This window comes from Macrobrachium rosenbergii, chromosome 54 (assembly GCF_040412425.1).
Source record: "Macrobrachium rosenbergii isolate ZJJX-2024 chromosome 54, ASM4041242v1, whole genome shotgun sequence".
In the NCBI taxonomy this organism is placed as follows: domain Eukaryota; kingdom Metazoa; phylum Arthropoda; class Malacostraca; order Decapoda; family Palaemonidae; genus Macrobrachium; species Macrobrachium rosenbergii.
The window spans coordinates 18,455,103-18,473,303 of record NC_089794.1 but is presented as its reverse complement, the minus strand read 5'-3'; the positions used below and the strand labels follow the sequence as shown (position 1 = coordinate 18,473,303).

Here is an 18,201-nt window from a genome sequence, read left to right as displayed (position 1 = left end):
TTGGTGCCCACCGAGCAGGGCAATTTTTCCTAGGCATTGTGCCCAAAAACAATTCCACAGTAACTCGATATTTATATAAAAAAAAATTCTATCATAATTCGGGAAACTTTTCAAATATTTATTTCCTCTCTCAGCCCCAAAATAACACAGACTTTCATAACTATAAATTTCCTTTAATTAATGTATTATATTTTGTATATATTAAGCACCTATAAAATTGTTAGCGGAATCCAAGATTGCTTTATGCGTTTTCACTACTCATATTCACATATACACAACACTACACACTGAAATAACACACAATTATACTTGTATTTTGCTCACAGTTGGTGATATACTGTGTATATATATATATATATATATATATATATATATATATATATATATATATATATATATATATATGTGTGTGTGTGTGTGTGTGTGTATAAATAGTATACATACGTGTGTGTATTCAAGAGATCCCATAACCAAAACGTAAAGAGAAAAGGAAACAATAAATAAACTTCAATGCACATCTGTATTGGAATGTACTCATGCATCACAATACATATATGGTTGTCAAATCTTAATAGTTTTTGTAGTAAGTCGTCCCCTGCGCCCATTTTTCAAAATTTCAGTTCAGGAAGACCTCTTGCAAGGGACGCAGCAAAGTCCTTCTCTCCCTCTCTCTCTGGATACCAAATCACAAATTAGAACTTGCTGGAACTTTTGTACGTTCCAGTCAAGGTTTCAAACTCCCAGAAAGTTTTCGCGAGAAGAGGAAAGATTTCAACCAAGCAGGCCTCGCCTAACCTAACGTACCAAGCTGAACTAATATGGAGTGCATTTAAATTACATTTGTAAATAATTTTACTTAGTAAATTAAGAGGAATTTGTGGATGGAAAAAAAAATATATATATACAAAACCGAAAAACTGAATGAAAACGAATTACATGAGTGGAAGAGACAAAAGACAAACATTTTTTTTTATTGTAGGAGAAGGTCTGGTACTTTCAATGTTATCTTATGAATATGAAAAACAATGATAAAATGTACAAATATTTACAAGACAACGGAAACTCCAGTGAGTGATAATATCTTACAGTCTATGAAAATTCAATAAATTTGATAACTTCATCGGAAGATAATAATGAATGATTATCTCTCCTAAACAACTGTTTTGGCATGTATTGATAATCAAGCAGTATGAAGGCAAATATGCATATATACATACGTACACACGTACGAACATGAATGCACGGACACACAACATATACCTGTGATTACTGGTAACAAAAATAACAGATTTCAGTTTATAAACAAAAGATTTTCGACAAATGAAATTTTTCAAATTTTGACAATGGTGACCCCTTTCTCAACCGTAGGGGTATTTCTATCGATAAATTCCTCATAAAATTAGGGACATGGATAACAATAAACATTTTATCAAAACTAATAACATTTGTCAGAGGCAATGGCCTGAAGTATGCCATTTGACATACAGATGATCAAGTTACATAATTTTTAGGAACGGATTTCTTACATAAATTTTTGTCTACAGATATTTTACCACAGAATTCCATTTCTTAGACAAGGAATCTAACACAGCAGTCATTGATGGTACAAGTCACAATGCCCGTTGATTTACCTGCCAGAAATAACTCTGACTTCTTACAAGATCTGTGTAACCTACACTTTGTCGTCACTTCCTTGAATGTTTTTATAGGAACTGCCACTTATACAGACTAATTAACATAGCATTACTATTAAATTGTTTCCACTTAGATTTAGCATTACTATAAAATTGTTTCCACTTAGATTTAATTTTCAAATACTGAGAATATAAGAGGTGTGTCTGAGGGAGGGAATGAGAATTAAATCGTACGAGATTAGAATCTGATATGAACTATTTCTGGGCTAAACAACAACAAGGAAGCAGACTTGGACAACGTACTTTCTCCTCATATCAAATCTTCAGGTGTGGATAAACCTCTTACCACCTCTGATGAACTGCATGTATATATAATATATATTACTATACCTTATTTACATAATATCCACTAATTTGTCATTTTTAAATTCCAGCAGCAGTCTCTGCTACTGGATGACAACAGTGTGGCCCTTCCCGTCCCAAGATGCAAAGTCTTGATGAGACAATACAGGATTCGACCACATTTCTTTCCCCTTTATAAAAGCCTGCAATAACTGTCTCCTTATCTTTATGCATGGTATGAAATGGAACTCAATTTCTCTGTCTAAGAGTAAGCTACAGCTTTAATACTACAAAGCAAATTCACCACACCGCTCTACGACTGATCAGATCTGTATCAAATTTGACAGGGATAATCAGTGTGCTTACATGATGAAATACTCCAGTGGAGCTACGGAAAAGACAGCTTACAGACGCAGTAACGCCTTAAAGCAACTGTAAACATTCTGTAGAAGTCACGATGGCTGTTGAAAAGATGTTTCACAGATACTGTCATGTCCTACAGCACCTGTGGACATTCTGCAGAAGTCAGGATAGTTTTGGAATAGATCGTTTGCGGAGGCCTTAATGCTGTGTAAAGTGATTAAATATTTTGGAGTAGACCGTGACGCTATGGGAAAGATGATTTACAGATGCCATAATGCCTTAAAGTGACTGTGGTCATCCTGGAAAGATGACGCTGAAGAAGTCTCCCTATGTCGTACGAGTGTGCACGTGAAGTTCTTTTCCTTTGTCACTAGCCCTCTGGATTTTTCCCTTTGATACTGGCATGATATTGGCCATTACCCTCCAGCCAGCAAAGGGAATGAAGACATTGAAGAAAGGAGAGCCTGCCTTTTGGGCGTCCGAGATTAAACTTTATTCATGGTATCTTCATCTGCAAGCAAAAAGAAAATTATTTTAGACTGTGAAAAGTTCTTGTCAATGAGAAGGGCTCTGACAGTAAATAAGGACTAGACTGAAAGATTTGTTTCTGAACTAGAGGCGATAGCTGAAGATTCGTACTTCTATATAAGACGAGATGAAAGGGAACAGGGGAAAAGCTCTAGGTGGGAAGTAGTGCAGCTCTGTGCTGAAGGGACACTTCAAAAAATCTCTAGTGTATCATCTACATCGTCCCATACAAAGACACTGTACGTGGCAGTACCACCGTACAATAAGAGGCTACAACAGATCTGTGAAAGAACACCCAGAATCTTACCGAATGAAGTAACTTTAAGAAGAGGTTTGGCACCAAAGGAGTCATTAGGTCTGATGGCTACTTCTGGAGGAGGAGCCCATTCTGGAAGAGGCTTGCACAGCTTCCTGACTCTCTGGAACATGAATAGGATACATATTATGACAGGATTTGCACCCATTAACTCTTTACAAATTACGTACTGAAACTGAGACTATCTGCTCTGCGTTCTTGTCTTTTCATAAGGGTCATACATCAAGTTATCTGCCGTTCCTTTATCTGTCAACAAAATTGGCACATGACTTAAACCTAACTATAAGTGCCCATCAATTTAAATGTTCACAAATAACAGGCAACTATCTGCTTTGTGCCTGATGTTTATGTGTCATTTTACAAAGTTCATACATAACACCATACTTTTTGCTGCCTTGTATCCTATACCTTTATACTGTACAAAGCTCACATCTCCCACAAGACTATTTTCTTCACGTCCATTTCTATTCACAGAGCTCAAACTGAATGTCCCACTATCTGCTCTACAGTCATCATCTTTTTACCAAGTTGACGTATAACAGGCAGACTACCCAATCACATACGAGTATGTGAGGAGAGGACCTTACCTCTACAAAGGAGCCTTTCTCCCGAAGGATCTTGTAAAAGGCCACTAAGGGAATAAGGGCCACAGAGGAGAAGGAGAGAATCCACCCAATGACGTTAGCCCAGGCGGGGAAGTTGTAGTCGCCATATTTTGCAGGCTTCAGGTCAATCCAGGTGAATGCCAGAATAGTCTGAAAAGACAATCCCTCAATGTTCCATTTGTAATTTGTCCTGAGGTAAACTATTGTTTTGTTACTGATTCAACGAGACATCTTTTACTGAGCGAATTGAGAAGTTTCTAACGGCAATTTTTACGTATAGATAACTACTACTGCTTGGATTAGTAATGCATCACTTATTTAATAGATTACATTACTAACTAACAATCAATAGCTAAGGTATATTGCAATGAAAGAAACAGGCCCATCAAAACTTGAAGAAAGATAAAAATCGCCCTGACATTGTTGATGCCCAAGAAATAGTTCTGACACGGGCACTAGCTGTTGTGAACAGGGTATTCCTTTATAACCCTGCCCACAAAGGCTATTAAAAACTGTCGATTACCAAAGGGATACCTTACAACTTGGGCATTAGCTATTATAAACTGGGCACCCCAAGGGTACAGTACTAACCAGAACCACGCAGGGCATAACAATCTTCCACAGGTATTTCCAGACAATTCTTGGGTATGGGTAGAATCCAATCATCACTTTGATGTCACTGAGGAAGTTATCCACTCCATAAATCCATGTCACGACCACAACCTGAGGTGAGAAGATATAAAATCACTTATATAAGAAAATAAAGATAAATAAAAAAGAAATTTAACTGAACTTAGCAAAAAATGTTTCGATGTCAAATGTACAGTACAAAGGGTAAGACATATAAAATTCTGAAATATGGATGAATCCTCCAATTAAAAGTTGTAGTTTCAAATGTTTTAATATATAAGATAGATTTACATGAAAAATAAACAAGAAAATATAATAGAATCATGTGTCATTACAATAATATATCAAAATTACTGATATGTCCTGATTTTCATAGAGCTGGCTTTAAGGGTTTGGTCGTACATGAAATGAAAATTAGGTTGGTATAACAGCTAGGAGGAAAGAGACCAAAGGGTACAGATGAAAAGTAAGATAGAAAGCACAGAAGCTGGGAAATGAAAGGGCACAAACCATGAACTTTCAGTACAGCCTAGGCTACAGATTACTTCTCAGGGAATAATATATGCTAAACTTGGACAGCTGATTTGCTAAGGACAGCAGATTACAGATGAAAACCTGGTGGCAAGGAGTAACGTAAGAGATGGCTGTAGAAATAACGCAACAAAACGACAGTACCGTCTGCAGCCAGCCATGTAGGGCAAAGTATTTCCCCTTACCTCATCTTACCTCTTCCTAATGAACGCCATATTCTTTGGAAGCTTGAATTTCAGGTCAATGGCCCCTGTGGGCTTGTTCCATATGAATAGGGTTTACGTGTATATTCTGAATAATAATAATAATAATAATAATAATAATAATAATAAAAATAATAATAATAATATCTTGTACAGAGACACATTTTCCCATGATGTAACTGAGTACCAGGACTTTTCCCTGAAAAAAGCAGGACGCCGTATCTTAAAATCTAACCGTAGAATTTTCTCGAACATAATCTCATTATGTTTCCCACACCTAAATTTCTAGAGAGGTACTAAATCTAATCTAACCTAACCTTACCTAAGGGCATGGCAAAAAAACCGTGGCTGGTGCAATACTAGCATACATCTCATGAATTTGCTACAGGGACAGCGATCATGAACACCCATAAAATCCCACTGTCAGCGGGTGACACCTTACCTCTGCCATGCCGACCATGAGAGCTGAGAACGTTGAGGAGTAGTAATCCATCATCTGCAGGACATACATGCCTCCCTTCATGGCCATAGAAAGCCCCACGCCATACATGACCAGGCAGGCTGCTAAGAGGGCCCACCTGCGGTTGTCAAGAGAATGAGTCATTTCCGGCCGTACACTGACTGTTTAGGCCTTCTCGGCCTGACGCTATACATACAGTGATAAGACACAGCTCAGTTTTAGCCACATAGATGCTCACGGTGAAGTTAACGAATTTTACAGAAATTACATGATGGAAGTAGAGCAATTTAGGAATTCATATATAAGTATGTAAAAAGTAGCCACTATGTTAAGAGTAATAATAATGGTAACACTAATAATAATAATATTAATAATAATAATAATAATAAAGGCATTATTATCAAGCTGATGATCATGTTGAATTTCCAAGCTTTTGACTCAGCATTCAGTAAACGTCCTCCATCATGAGGCCAGAGAGAAAAAAACAGAGGCAATTATAAGAACTTTGGGTAACTTTTCCTGAGTAGAAGGTCATCATTAATAATTGCAATTAATTAGTGTTTTTAGCAGTGGTTACCACGCGGCTGTTGGAAAGCTATCGACTGAGACATTTAAGGCTGATGCATAACGCTCCAACCAGCTAATGGTAACCACTGCCTCGCGAAAACAAAGGATCTCTGCGAAATGTACAGTAGCGTAAATGAAATGAGTCCGTGCCAACATTTCTGGTCTCCTGCAGTAGTTGCATACTTGATGCTTATGCAGGGGAAAGAAATGATGAGCATTGATTAACATCATACAGTAACAATAATAACAATAATGATAACAATAACACAGGCCTTCTAGCCAGTTGCTGCTGAAGAATACTGATACCCTGTCATGAATGAAGGGTTAGTCACACGTAAAGTCACATACCACATGTGAGTGCGCACCCAACAAACATTGTTAATCATGAAATAGAAATGGGTGTCAAGTTGGCGATGCGGATTTCTTTTTTGGCAGGTTGACTCACTTGAAGTTCTTGCCGCGTAGGACTGGGAAGTCATCAGTAATGGTGGTGATGATGGTGGTAAGGATAGTAAACTGCGTGCCGAGACCCAGAGTCAGCAGCATGGCGAAGAACAAGATGGACCACACCGGCGAGAGAGGCAGGCGGGCCACGGCCTCGGGGTAAGCCACGAACGCCAGGCCCGGTCCTAGAACGTGCATAAGAATGACTCCACATGAGAACTGGGGGTGGAGGTACTGTACAAGCCCTAATGGTGATAGGTGCGATAGAATGGAAGTGAGGAAAGAAGAATTAGGTAAGAATTAGAGAGAAGTTGCACAGATATATCCTCACATAGGCAGCAATCCTTATACCTGCCTGAGGACAGTGGGACAAAAATGATGATGATGATGATGAATGATATGTTTTGAGGTGAAAACATCATGTGTGTGTGTGTGTGTGTCTGATACTGTGTATAAGTGTTTATGTAAGTGTGACAGAGCGAACCTGTTAAGGGTTCACTCTCAAAAAATACCTGCAACACTGAGAGCAATGGATGACCAGTCCAGACAGCAGTGCTCTACAAATGTTCATCTTCAACCTTAAGCTTACCTACAAAGCATGTTTACAACATCTGCTGCAGCTCTCACCTCCCTGGAAACAGCACTCAGTGCAATGAATATGCTGCCACTAAATATATTCACTGAAAATGGTGGAAATATAAATGTTTATCAAGAGAATCTGAACACAACATAGCAGTAATTAATACACACCACTGCGATGATAACAGAAAGCTGTTACTTCACTTGACATCTGATTTGTACTCTTCATGATACCTTCAAGAAAAACTTACCTTTTTTAACATCTTACAGTTTAAATAAAAATATTTACCTCACTTACCTTATTCCCTATTCTTTTATAACACACACTCACTTACCCTACTGACAGCCACTGACACCATCGGCCAACCTCACAGATCTAAGAACAGTGTGACTTTCTTACGTACCTTGCCGATGGAAATACATAAACTAAGCTTTTGGGTGGGAACAGTGGAGCTACTTACAAGAGGGCATGAGGAATTAACTATCTATCCTTTGGATTTCTGGTAATGGAATCAAAAGTAGGATTAAGCTTGGGCCTAAAGAGTGCTTTATTAGTGAGTGAATGGTGTGGCTGGTCATAACAATACAACTGTAGTGACTACTAGAATTTCTCAGAACTTTTTAAAGAAAAATATGATATGTCTTGCAACTTTGGTTTTTGATTAGTTATGGAATGGCCTAAGATACTTTACATTCCTTATTTTTTTTTCTTTACTTTGAAAAGTGAATGGTCATGTAGTGGAAACGTAATAGACTGAAGTGATATGAAGTATTTTTGTCTTTTACTTGACTTACTGTACCACATACAGTGTGGAGACTGATATTGAGACAGCTGGCCCACATGTCAGGGGGTGATCTGTATTAAGTAACCAATGTTCTGTTACAAAGGGCTGTAATCTTAACAAATTGCAATGATATACTTTTTCTCCTGAAAACTGTTAAGGATATCAGAATTTTATCTGGGGACATGTGAGCCAGATTTCCATACAGGCTGTTAGACACTGAGAATCAGGCTTCATTTGAAATGGCAACATTAAAAAAATCGTAAGTAATGACACTTTCATTGTTATGAAGCAATGAGTGGAAAGACCTTTGACCAAGCGACTCTCGAGAAGAATTTGCAAAGGGACTCTCAGTTTCTAAAGGGATTGGAATCTCCATAAACGAATTTCTGAAACTGAATGCTTCTTGAAACGACCAAAGAGGCTCAGGTGATATCATTCATGGCTATACAATGGAGGTTGAAAAATTTGATCAGAGGTTCAACCTCAATTCTAACACCTGAACGATGGCCTTTGGAACACCTCGGGTAACCCAATTGGGCAAAAGGATGTCACAATGCACATCTAACCGAATCCTTTGGTGGAGTCATTACCAGTGAAGGCTTGCTTTATGGAGCATTCCATTCCCAAATACCTGCAGGAGCATATTTGAACTCCGCCAAGGATGGTAAAGAAATGCGTGAGGACATGAAAATCGACCACTTTACCATCTACTGCAACGTCCTTGATGGGAAGACCAAGCTCATGTGCCATGAACCCTATGATGCCAAAGATCACGAAGCCGGCGAAGAAGCTCGTCAAGCAGTTTCCGAAGGACACCACAAAAGCATCTCTGTCGAAAGATGATGTTTGGTTCAGTACACAGTGTGGAAATGGATGTAACGCTATGTGATTTAGCAACATGAGTTATGCTTTTGTCACTGCTAAGTAAAACAGTATCAAGAAACATGCTACAGTAACTGAGGCTCTAATTGTTTGTTGATATGTCAAAATTCTTAATGATTACTTTCCAGAGATTCTCATTTGTAGCATCAAGAAATACAATGGGTGCAATGCAGAAATTAATTCCAAAGATATTTGTTATAAAATATACAAGAAAATGCATTACATTGCAAAGGTAATATGAAACTGTAAAAGCATGATGCAAAAAAATGTTATTGCAAGGTATTTTTTCCGTAGCATATATTCACAGGTTGTATTACTTTGTCGTTACAACAGACCAACCACCTTCCACTTCTAGACAATTTAGTTAATTAGTGTTATCTGAGAAGGATGAGACTGGTCATCAATATGAAGTAGGCAGCAATCCATAAAATTAAGCTGAAAGTGGTCTCCATGTAAACCTTCTTGAGTACTCTAGTTTACAGTATACGAGGCCACTGGATGACATGCAATGTACGTAACAAGGCTTTGCAATGTTTTCGGTGGGGGGGGGGGAGAAGTCACCAGCCAACTTCAGTGGATCTAACTAGATAACCCATCGGCTTCTACAACGTGCTGTAACTTGGTCTACTGCCCTGTTTGTGTCATGAGACTCTTGTAGAGTTTCAGTCATTGGCACTCACAAGCATCAATGGAAAACAAAGTGCATCCATTACCAGTAGAGGGGTAGACACATGAGCATTCCAGAACAGAGTAAATAACTACACAAAGATACATGCGCTCTTGGATTATAATTGATTTTTGAGTTTAGAAATACTACCTACGGTAGGTAAATCTCAGATGTGTTCAAAATATATTTTCTGGAAACAGTCAGAACATAAATACTCATGGAACGGAAATAAATGAAATTTTTGGAAGCCCTTTGATTTTAGAGGTTCAAGTAATGACAGTTTGGAAATTTTATGATGTCAGAGACTTCTGAATCAAATGGCTTTGGAGTTAGAAATTCTTCCATTCGACAATGGTCTTCTTTACAATGGCCAGCTGTAGAACACTTAATTTCTCAGTTCATACAGGTAGTACCTATTACCTTGAAGAAATAGGATTCTAAATCCATGACATTCATGAGTGTAGGAACATAATCAAGGAGGCACATGCATCCAGTGACCCTGTTCAGTTACACTTCTTCCAGGGCTTTTCAACGAAACTCTCGGAGCCATAGTGTAATGTTCTGCAAGTGGCAAGTGTTCGACATTCCCTTCAATCATTCGTGCTGTCATAGATCGACAGGCAGTGCATAATTGAATAAGAAATAAAACAGTACCTAGAAGTGGTGCAGAGTGTAATATTTTCCAGGTTGTTTTTGTTCATGTTGAGATCTACATAACGAGAATTCCCAATTTGTTCTCCCAAATTTTCAAAATAACTGTTTTAGTCTGCTGACCTGGAAAATGTCTTCATAGTTCATTTAGCCTTGGACATGCATATAAAAATTTCCACAAACAGTTGTCTGATTTAGTATATAAGTGATTTTGTGAGGATGACTCTGCTGTGTGAGAAAGACACCGGGAAAGGAGAACTCCGGGCAAAGATCATCGACTGGATCACATCAGATCTTTCTTATCTCAGGAGATATCTAAGGAGCATCTCATGCAGTCCACCACAGCAGTCTGACAAAGGCTTATCTCTACAGATTCGCCACAGAGCGGCCGCAGAAAACTCTCGCAGACTGAACCTGAAAATGTTGTTCTTGAAATTGTTGAAGGATGAGAGGGCAATTAGTGATCCCCAGCACGGCCCCAGGGAGAAGAAGATCTGCACAGCTGCTTCTCCCCAAACCTGCTCGTGAAAGAGAGGCAAACACCATGTCCAGGATTAGGGTGAACACTGTTTGCATTTTTTCTGCCCAAAATGGAAAAATCTTACTTCTGGGAAAGGGGCGGAGGGTTGGAGGGATGGAAGGGCGGAGGTAAGGGAATAGATTTCTCTAAGAGTAGTGGTGTGATTTGTAGTAGGAGATGGAGTCACTTGGAGTGCAGAAGCTTTAGAAATGATTGACAGTGTATACCACCACGGCTCTTTACCCTACCTGAAGCAGTTGTTGCTGAACTTGTTATAGGAGGCCAAAGTGATCAGGCCACCCCAACAGGGTGATAAGCTGAAGAAGATCTGGATGGCAGCGTCACCCCAAACCTGACCAGGTGATAGAAAAGATAATGGGATGATTCATGATGAGTTACTGTAGCCAAGCAGACACAAGCACACAAGATAAACAGGACATTTAATATGTGAATGTATATAATATTTACAGAAACAAATACTTCTCCAGACTTCAAAATCTAATGCCATGAAGTTATTTTTTTTTATTTCATTATAGTGCAGGCTTTCATTTAGACCAGTTTACCATTTGGCTCTGGGACTCACCACGAAAGCTTGCAATATGGGCACCTTATTCAGCATAGCCTTACGTCTTTGGGAGCTTGGTGCTAATCTCTGGTGCCCAAAACCTAAGCCAAGATTACAATTTTCCCAAGAGATTAGCATCAAGTTACCAAAGACACAACTGTAACACAGACATCAAAATGAACCAATAGTGAGCATTCTTAAATTTGATCTGTTAAAGGCACCTAGGCATCTACTCAGCTGGGATATGAACTCAGGACAGATTGTGGTGATCAGACACTGTGCTGAACTGTTCAGCTTGAAATAACTAGCTTCATGGCTTAGTATTTGAAGATATGACTGCTGACACATACTCACACACACACAAACAAACAAACACTTACATACTCAACTATATGTATGAGTAAATAAGCATGAAAGTATGTGTGCATGTATTTCATTATATTATACATTTATTTACATTTGTATTTGTTAAAAGAACTATGGTATAGACACTTCATAATTACTATCTCATGAAAGATGTGGGAAAGGGTTAATATGCTGTTGTAATGTCACATACTAAATACCCTGGCTAAATGCTTGTGGAACTGAGACCAAGTATCGCTTCCCACCAATAGTCTGACCTTTGTTATTTCAACCAGTCTTGATGTCATGCTCCTGTCACCTTACCACACGGAAACAAGCAAGTTAGTAAGCTAGTAAGCCAAGGAGTAGTTTAAAAAAATCATGAACTGAGGGGTCAAGATTTTATCTTTTGACAATCATGTTATTTTTTTTATCTTGTTCGGTTTCCTGTAAAGAATAAAATGCAAAATGCATGCAGCAGAGGTGCTTTAAAAGTGATGCATGCATAGGAACACAAAAATGAGGAAGGTTGCCTCTAGAACAGGGCCATCCAAGTTGTTTAGTCTAAGGGCCACTCTTGAAAAAACAAAAAGTCATGGGCCACCTCTGTGTACGTACGTATATATGTGTGTGTACAGTATGTGTGTGTGTGTATATATATATATATATATATATATATATATATATATATATATATATATATATATATATATATATATATATATATATATGTAGTTGTTGCTTTTGCAAGAATTATTTCTTTTATTCAGGATAAGCAGTAAATCTAATCTTTATGATATAAAAAAGAGAAATATACTTTTACTTATTTTTCTCTAGTGGACCACTTTCAAATTCAAACGGGCCATTTTTGGCCCATGGGCATGGGGTTGGACGGCCCTGCTCTAGCGGGTGTTGGATTTAATCAAAGACACACCAGGTAAGAGTTATTTCTCTGATTAAAAGTACACACCATTCTGTAAGAACGTATTCACGCTGTAGTAAAACATGTCAACACTTGTCAGCAATTTATCACATACAAATCACAAACCAGTGCCTCATATGATTATCCAGCATACACCAAAGGTTTGTTCTCCACTTACAGTCGTTGACATGTTCTCAACTTGTGTTTTGAATGTGATAAGTTACCAACATGTGTTTATGACGTGCTTCACTAAAACATGAATGCACCCTACTGCCTTTCATTTTCTATGTCCTGTTTACACTCCCAGATACTAAGACTTGCAGTGGTTTTGGTCCTCTTGCTAACACTGTCTTTCACCTACAGTAGGGCCCATTGTTCACAAACCATGGGCTGTGCCACAGCCTTTGTACTACGCCCTTTCAAAGGTTTTGAACTGAGTTATCTTGCCAGAAAGTCCATTACCCAACATTTTTCCTTTGCTGGAAGCCAATGCCTGTTAGAAAATTTTGTTTTGTGCTTTTTTGCCACTGGGTTTGTGCCAGGCTAAAACAGTACCAGGAATGTACGTGTCACAGAACAAACGTCTGTCAGAGTTGAGGACTTTTCATAAGAGTCCTCTTTCCTTTTCTCAAATCTAGTTTTTACAATCCTTATGAAGTCGTCTGATGTGACCCCTGATCCCTATGTCTAGCCTGTCATTATTCTAGTCCAAAGACTCTGTCCTTACGTGAATTATTATTATTATTATTATTATTAGGAAGATGAAAAGTAAACTGGAAAGCAGGATAAAATTCAAGAAGCTGGACAGCAAAGGAAATGGACTAGAAGGAAAAGACAGCAAGCAATGCAGATGGGTAGCCTGTAGGTCAATGAATTGCATAAAACGAAATGAACATATATATACATATATATATATATTTATATATATATATATACTGTACTGTATATATATACATATATATAAATATATATACATATATATATATATATATTATATATATCTATATATATATATATATATATATATATATATATATATATATATATATATATATATATATATATATATATATATATATATATATATATATATATATATATATATATATATATACATACATACATACATACACGTATACACAAACATAATTTCTATTATCAATCACTTGGTTGAAGAACACTGACTAAGAGTGTTATGCCACCTGCCGAAAAGAAAGTTCTCGAGATAATTGTTTAATCTCAATGCATGAATATGCTGAGGCATGCACGGCCTGCATCCAGTGCCAAATATCGAGTTCGTTTTGGTTGTTTCATTAGAGCTTTGTCAAGTTTCATATTGTTGCGTCTCCTGTTCATGGATACTGGTCAGTTTCTCTCCCTGAGATTTTAAAACAAAAAATAAATGTTACCTTTTTTCAGTTGCTTGAAAGTTACAGTGTCTTAAGGTCAAAGTGTATTTCACTTTGAGATGATATAATTCTAATATACGTGAAAGGCAGAATTCTCAACGCTCTAGCTCACAAGATGATCTTAGATTTTATTGATTATGATGCCGCTACATCAAAAGAAAAAAGCTTAAAAATGTGAATATTTTCTATGGCCCTTCCTTTCCAAGAGAGCGAAGCATGCTGTAAGCATTAAAAAGACTTGCAGACATGCGCAGGAACAAGGCAAAACATGAACTTATGATCGAGAATGTGCCAATGATAGAGAATTCCAAGGCCAAGAGAGACAAGGCCTACCCAAGTCAGTGGAGTCACCTCCAGCCTGGGGTAACTACGTAGGCGATGACGTAACTTAGAGGTACCTGCTCATTACGACAATTCACCTGCTGACGTAATAAGGAGGTAGACAAAGCTCGGCCTGCATGAGGGATTTTGGGGGGGAAGTGAGCAGACGTTCTCTTTCTCTTGGCCTTGGAGAATTCCGTGACCTAAAAGGAGCAAATCGCTTGTTCGAGAATAAGCCCAGAGCCGAAGCAAAGAAAATCAGAGAAGCGCTGCGCTGGAAGTTAAGATGGTGTCGTCTCGTAGTAAGAATACTGCCCTAAAATGGAAGACTGCAGTATCTGCAAAAATACAAAACTGAGAAAAATGGTAGATACTCCCTTGCCTTACTACTGATTTTGCAGATACTGCAAATGGGACCCCCTAAATACTCGTGGAAACCATTGTGGAAACCATTGAAGAATCATTCTGAAACTGCAGTAACTTGTGTATTAGTGCTTCACGAGCCCAATAGGTGGCATATCTCTATTTCGAAAATTTTGCAGATACTGCAGTTTTCCATTTAAGGGCAGAATAATCCTTCCTGAGGAAATAAAGAAGAAGAAGAAGACGTACCAAATCCTGTGTCTGTGGCGCCTTTGGGGTTGGAAATAAGGCAAGTAAACTTTGATGATTGGCAACGCGAGGCTCTTTAAAGACAAGTTATCAGATAGGCATTTTAAATAAGCCTGAATCAGTTGCTGTGGCTTTTGTGTTTCATAACGTCTTTGCTGCTAGGTGTAATGGGGCAGGAGGCGGTATATTGGGTGAGGGGGTGAGATCGTGGACTATAACATGTCTAAGATGTCTTGGAGTGATAGCAGGAACCTTAAAACTAAAAACAGATAAAAAGTCCACATTAGAATATATCTAAATATACAACGATATGCTGGGCATTTCAGCATTATATATATATATATATATATATATATATATATATATATATATATATATATATATATATATATATATATATATATATATATATTTATATATATATATATATATATATATATATATATATATATATATATATATATATAGTGGACATTTTATTCATGATGTTAGCATTATCTTTGCTTAGACAATGGCGGCATTTAACACTGCTGTGTACTAACACTGACCAATTACTGTGATTCAAGAAATCAGTGATAACATTGTTTTCAAATCTTATACAAAAGAGCACCATCAGTTGCAGGGGTTTAGTCACTGTTCCTGAAGCGCTGAGGCCAAAGGAACTGGCAACTTAATGCCCTTTCTTAGCCCAGCCCTGAAGAATATAAGGTAAAAGAAAAACTTTAGTCTTGAGGTTTAGATCTTCCTGCCTCTTCAAGGAAGAAAGATTATGAGAGTCAGGAAACAGAAAAGAAGAAAGTGAATTCTTAGTCCGGAGTCTGAGGAAAAGAAACAGTCACTATATCATGCAATACGATGATTGGCTCTCGTTCTAAATGAGTTTGGCCCTATGCCAGCACGGGCTCCTGCTTCTGGAGCAGCCAGTAAAGATGGTTAGCCTACTTTAAAATTTAATGAAATCATCACAGCAAGAGGTCACCCTCTGTACACAAAAAGTTAGTTAAAAATGATTTCATTTAGCATTAACATCTTGGGCAAACAACTAGCACTAGAATAAACATCTTGGTGCAGTGTAACTTAGAAGTTAAAACTACAAAACTACGGGCAAACTAGCACTAGAATAAGCATCTCAGTGCAGTGTAACTAGGAAGAAGTTAAAACTAAACTACTGCAAAGCTAAAAAATATTAAATAAAAATTTATTCAAAGTAAGTGAACCTAACAACAGTTATACTTACAGATGCCATCTTGAGCTTGTCCCACTGGGGCGTCAGATAGAAGGAGATTCCATCCATGTACCCAGGGAGAGTTGCTGCTCGGACCAACAGGACAACCAGGATCAGGTAAGGGAAAGTGGCTGTGAAGTAGACAGCCTGAAAAAGAAGGTTTTACTGTATGTATGTATGTATGTATATATATATATATATATATATATATATATATATATATATATATATATATATATATATATATATACATTTTGAAAAAAAAGACAGCAATCACATCACATGTAAGTTTCATGAATAGGTACACAGAGACATAAACACACACACATATACATACATACATACATACATACACACACACTATATATATATATGTATATATGTGCGTGTGTGTATATATATATAAATATATATATATATATATATATATATATGTAAAGCCTTGATTATCTTTCTTAATAGACTATATAATTCAAGCCTCCTTTTGTAAATACCATAAAACTCTCTCTCTCTCTCTCAGAAATTACATTTCCACAATACATCAAGTTAACATGAAATTACCTTTCCAAAGGTCTCGACGCCCTTGATCAAGACGAAATAGACGATGATCCAGGCAACAAGAAGAGCCAAGACGATGTTGCCCTGGAGACCTCCCATATCATGGACGCCGTCCGTGATGTCCAAAACATGGTTGCTGGAAAACAACATGAGTCACTGAGACTGGAACTAGTCCAGGAAATACATGATATCTAAGGAGTATCTGCTGGAAGCCGGAATGTTCAAGAGGTGGCTACTGGAATGGGGAATATCCTCAGAGGTTGGCTACTGGAACGGGGAATATCCTCAGAGGTGGCTACTCTGGAATGGGGAATATTCTCAGGGGTGGCTACTCTGGAATGGGGAATATCCTCAGGGGTGGCTACTGGAATGGGGGATATCCTCAGAGGTGGCTACTCTGGAATGGGGAATATCCTCAGAGGTTGGCTACTGGAACGGGGAATATCCTCAGAGGTTGGCTACTGGAACGGGGAATATCCTCAGAGGTGGCTACTCTGGAATGGGGAATATCCTCAGAGGTTGGCTACTGGAACGGGGAATATCCTCAGAGGTGGCTACTCTGGAATGGGGAATATCCTCAGGGGTGGCTACTGGAATGGGGGATATCCTCAGAGGTGGCTACTCTGGAATGGGGAATATCCTCAGAGGTTAGCTACTGGAACGGGGAATATCCTCAGAGGTTGGCTACTGGAACGGGGAATATCCTCAGAGGTGGCTACTCTGGAATGGGGAATATCCTCAGAGGTTGGCTACTGGAACGGGGAATATCCTCAGAGGTGGCTACTCTGGAATGGGGAATATCCTCAGAGGTTGGCTACTGGAACGGGGAATATCCTCAGAGGTGGCTACTCTGGAATGGGTAATATCCTCAGAGGTTGGCTACTGGAACGGGGAATATCCTCAGAGGTGGCTACTCTGGAATGGGGAATATTCTCAGGGGTGGCTACTCTGGAATGGGGAATATCCTCAGGGGTGGCTACTGGAATGGGGGATATCCTCAGAGGTGGCTACTCTGGAATGGGGACTATCCTCAGAGGTGGCTACTCTGGAATGGGAAATATCCTCAGAGGTGGCTGCTGGAATGGGGGATATCTAAGAGGTGGTTACTGGAATAGGTAATATGTAAGAGGTGGCTACTGGAATGGGGGATATCCTCAGAAGTGGTAAACATCTCAGAGGTGGCTACTAGAATGGGGAATTTCCTCAGAGGTGGCTGCTGTAATGGGGGATATCCAAAAGGTGGTTACTGGAATGGGGAATATCTTAGAGGTGGCTACTGGAATGGGGAATATCCTCAGAGGTGGCTACTGGAATGGGGAATATCTAGGTGGTTACTGGAATAAGCAATATCTAAGATGTGGCAACTGGAATGGGGAATAACTAAGAGAGGGTTCCAGGAAAGATTAATAATTGTCATTTCTGGAAGCAAAATCTGGAAAAAGGTAACTTGTTTGGACACTTGAATTCCGAAGTACATAGAATGTGGCTACTGGAACAAGACATAATGAACTGGAATTTGAAATCTGATATTCAACAGCTG

At 38.4% G+C, this 18,201-nt stretch overlaps 1 protein-coding gene across 3 annotated transcripts in view; it reads right to left on the bottom strand.

The window, feature by feature from the left end:
- Positions 1–501: 501 nt before the first annotated feature.
- The window catches only part of LOC136834809 (sodium- and chloride-dependent glycine transporter 1-like), a 127,672-nt gene continuing 109,972 nt past the window's right edge, over positions 502–18,201 (bottom strand). For all 3 annotated transcript variants that reach the window (XM_067097542.1, XM_067097544.1, XM_067097543.1), the window contains 10 exons: positions 16,665–16,797; positions 16,116–16,250; positions 10,956–11,059; positions 8,692–8,816; positions 6,625–6,808; positions 5,595–5,730; positions 4,380–4,511; positions 3,771–3,938; positions 3,175–3,286; positions 502–2,850 (listed from right to left, as the gene is read on the bottom strand). In XM_067097542.1, coding sequence (XP_066953643.1) covers positions 2,825–2,850; positions 3,175–3,286; positions 3,771–3,938; positions 4,380–4,511; positions 5,595–5,730; positions 6,625–6,808; positions 8,692–8,816; positions 10,956–11,059; positions 16,116–16,250; positions 16,665–16,797 — 1,255 coding nt within the window. In that variant the 3' untranslated portion in view covers positions 502–2,824. The remainder of the gene's footprint in view (positions 2,851–3,174; positions 3,287–3,770; positions 3,939–4,379; positions 4,512–5,594; positions 5,731–6,624; positions 6,809–8,691; positions 8,817–10,955; positions 11,060–16,115; positions 16,251–16,664; positions 16,798–18,201) is intronic.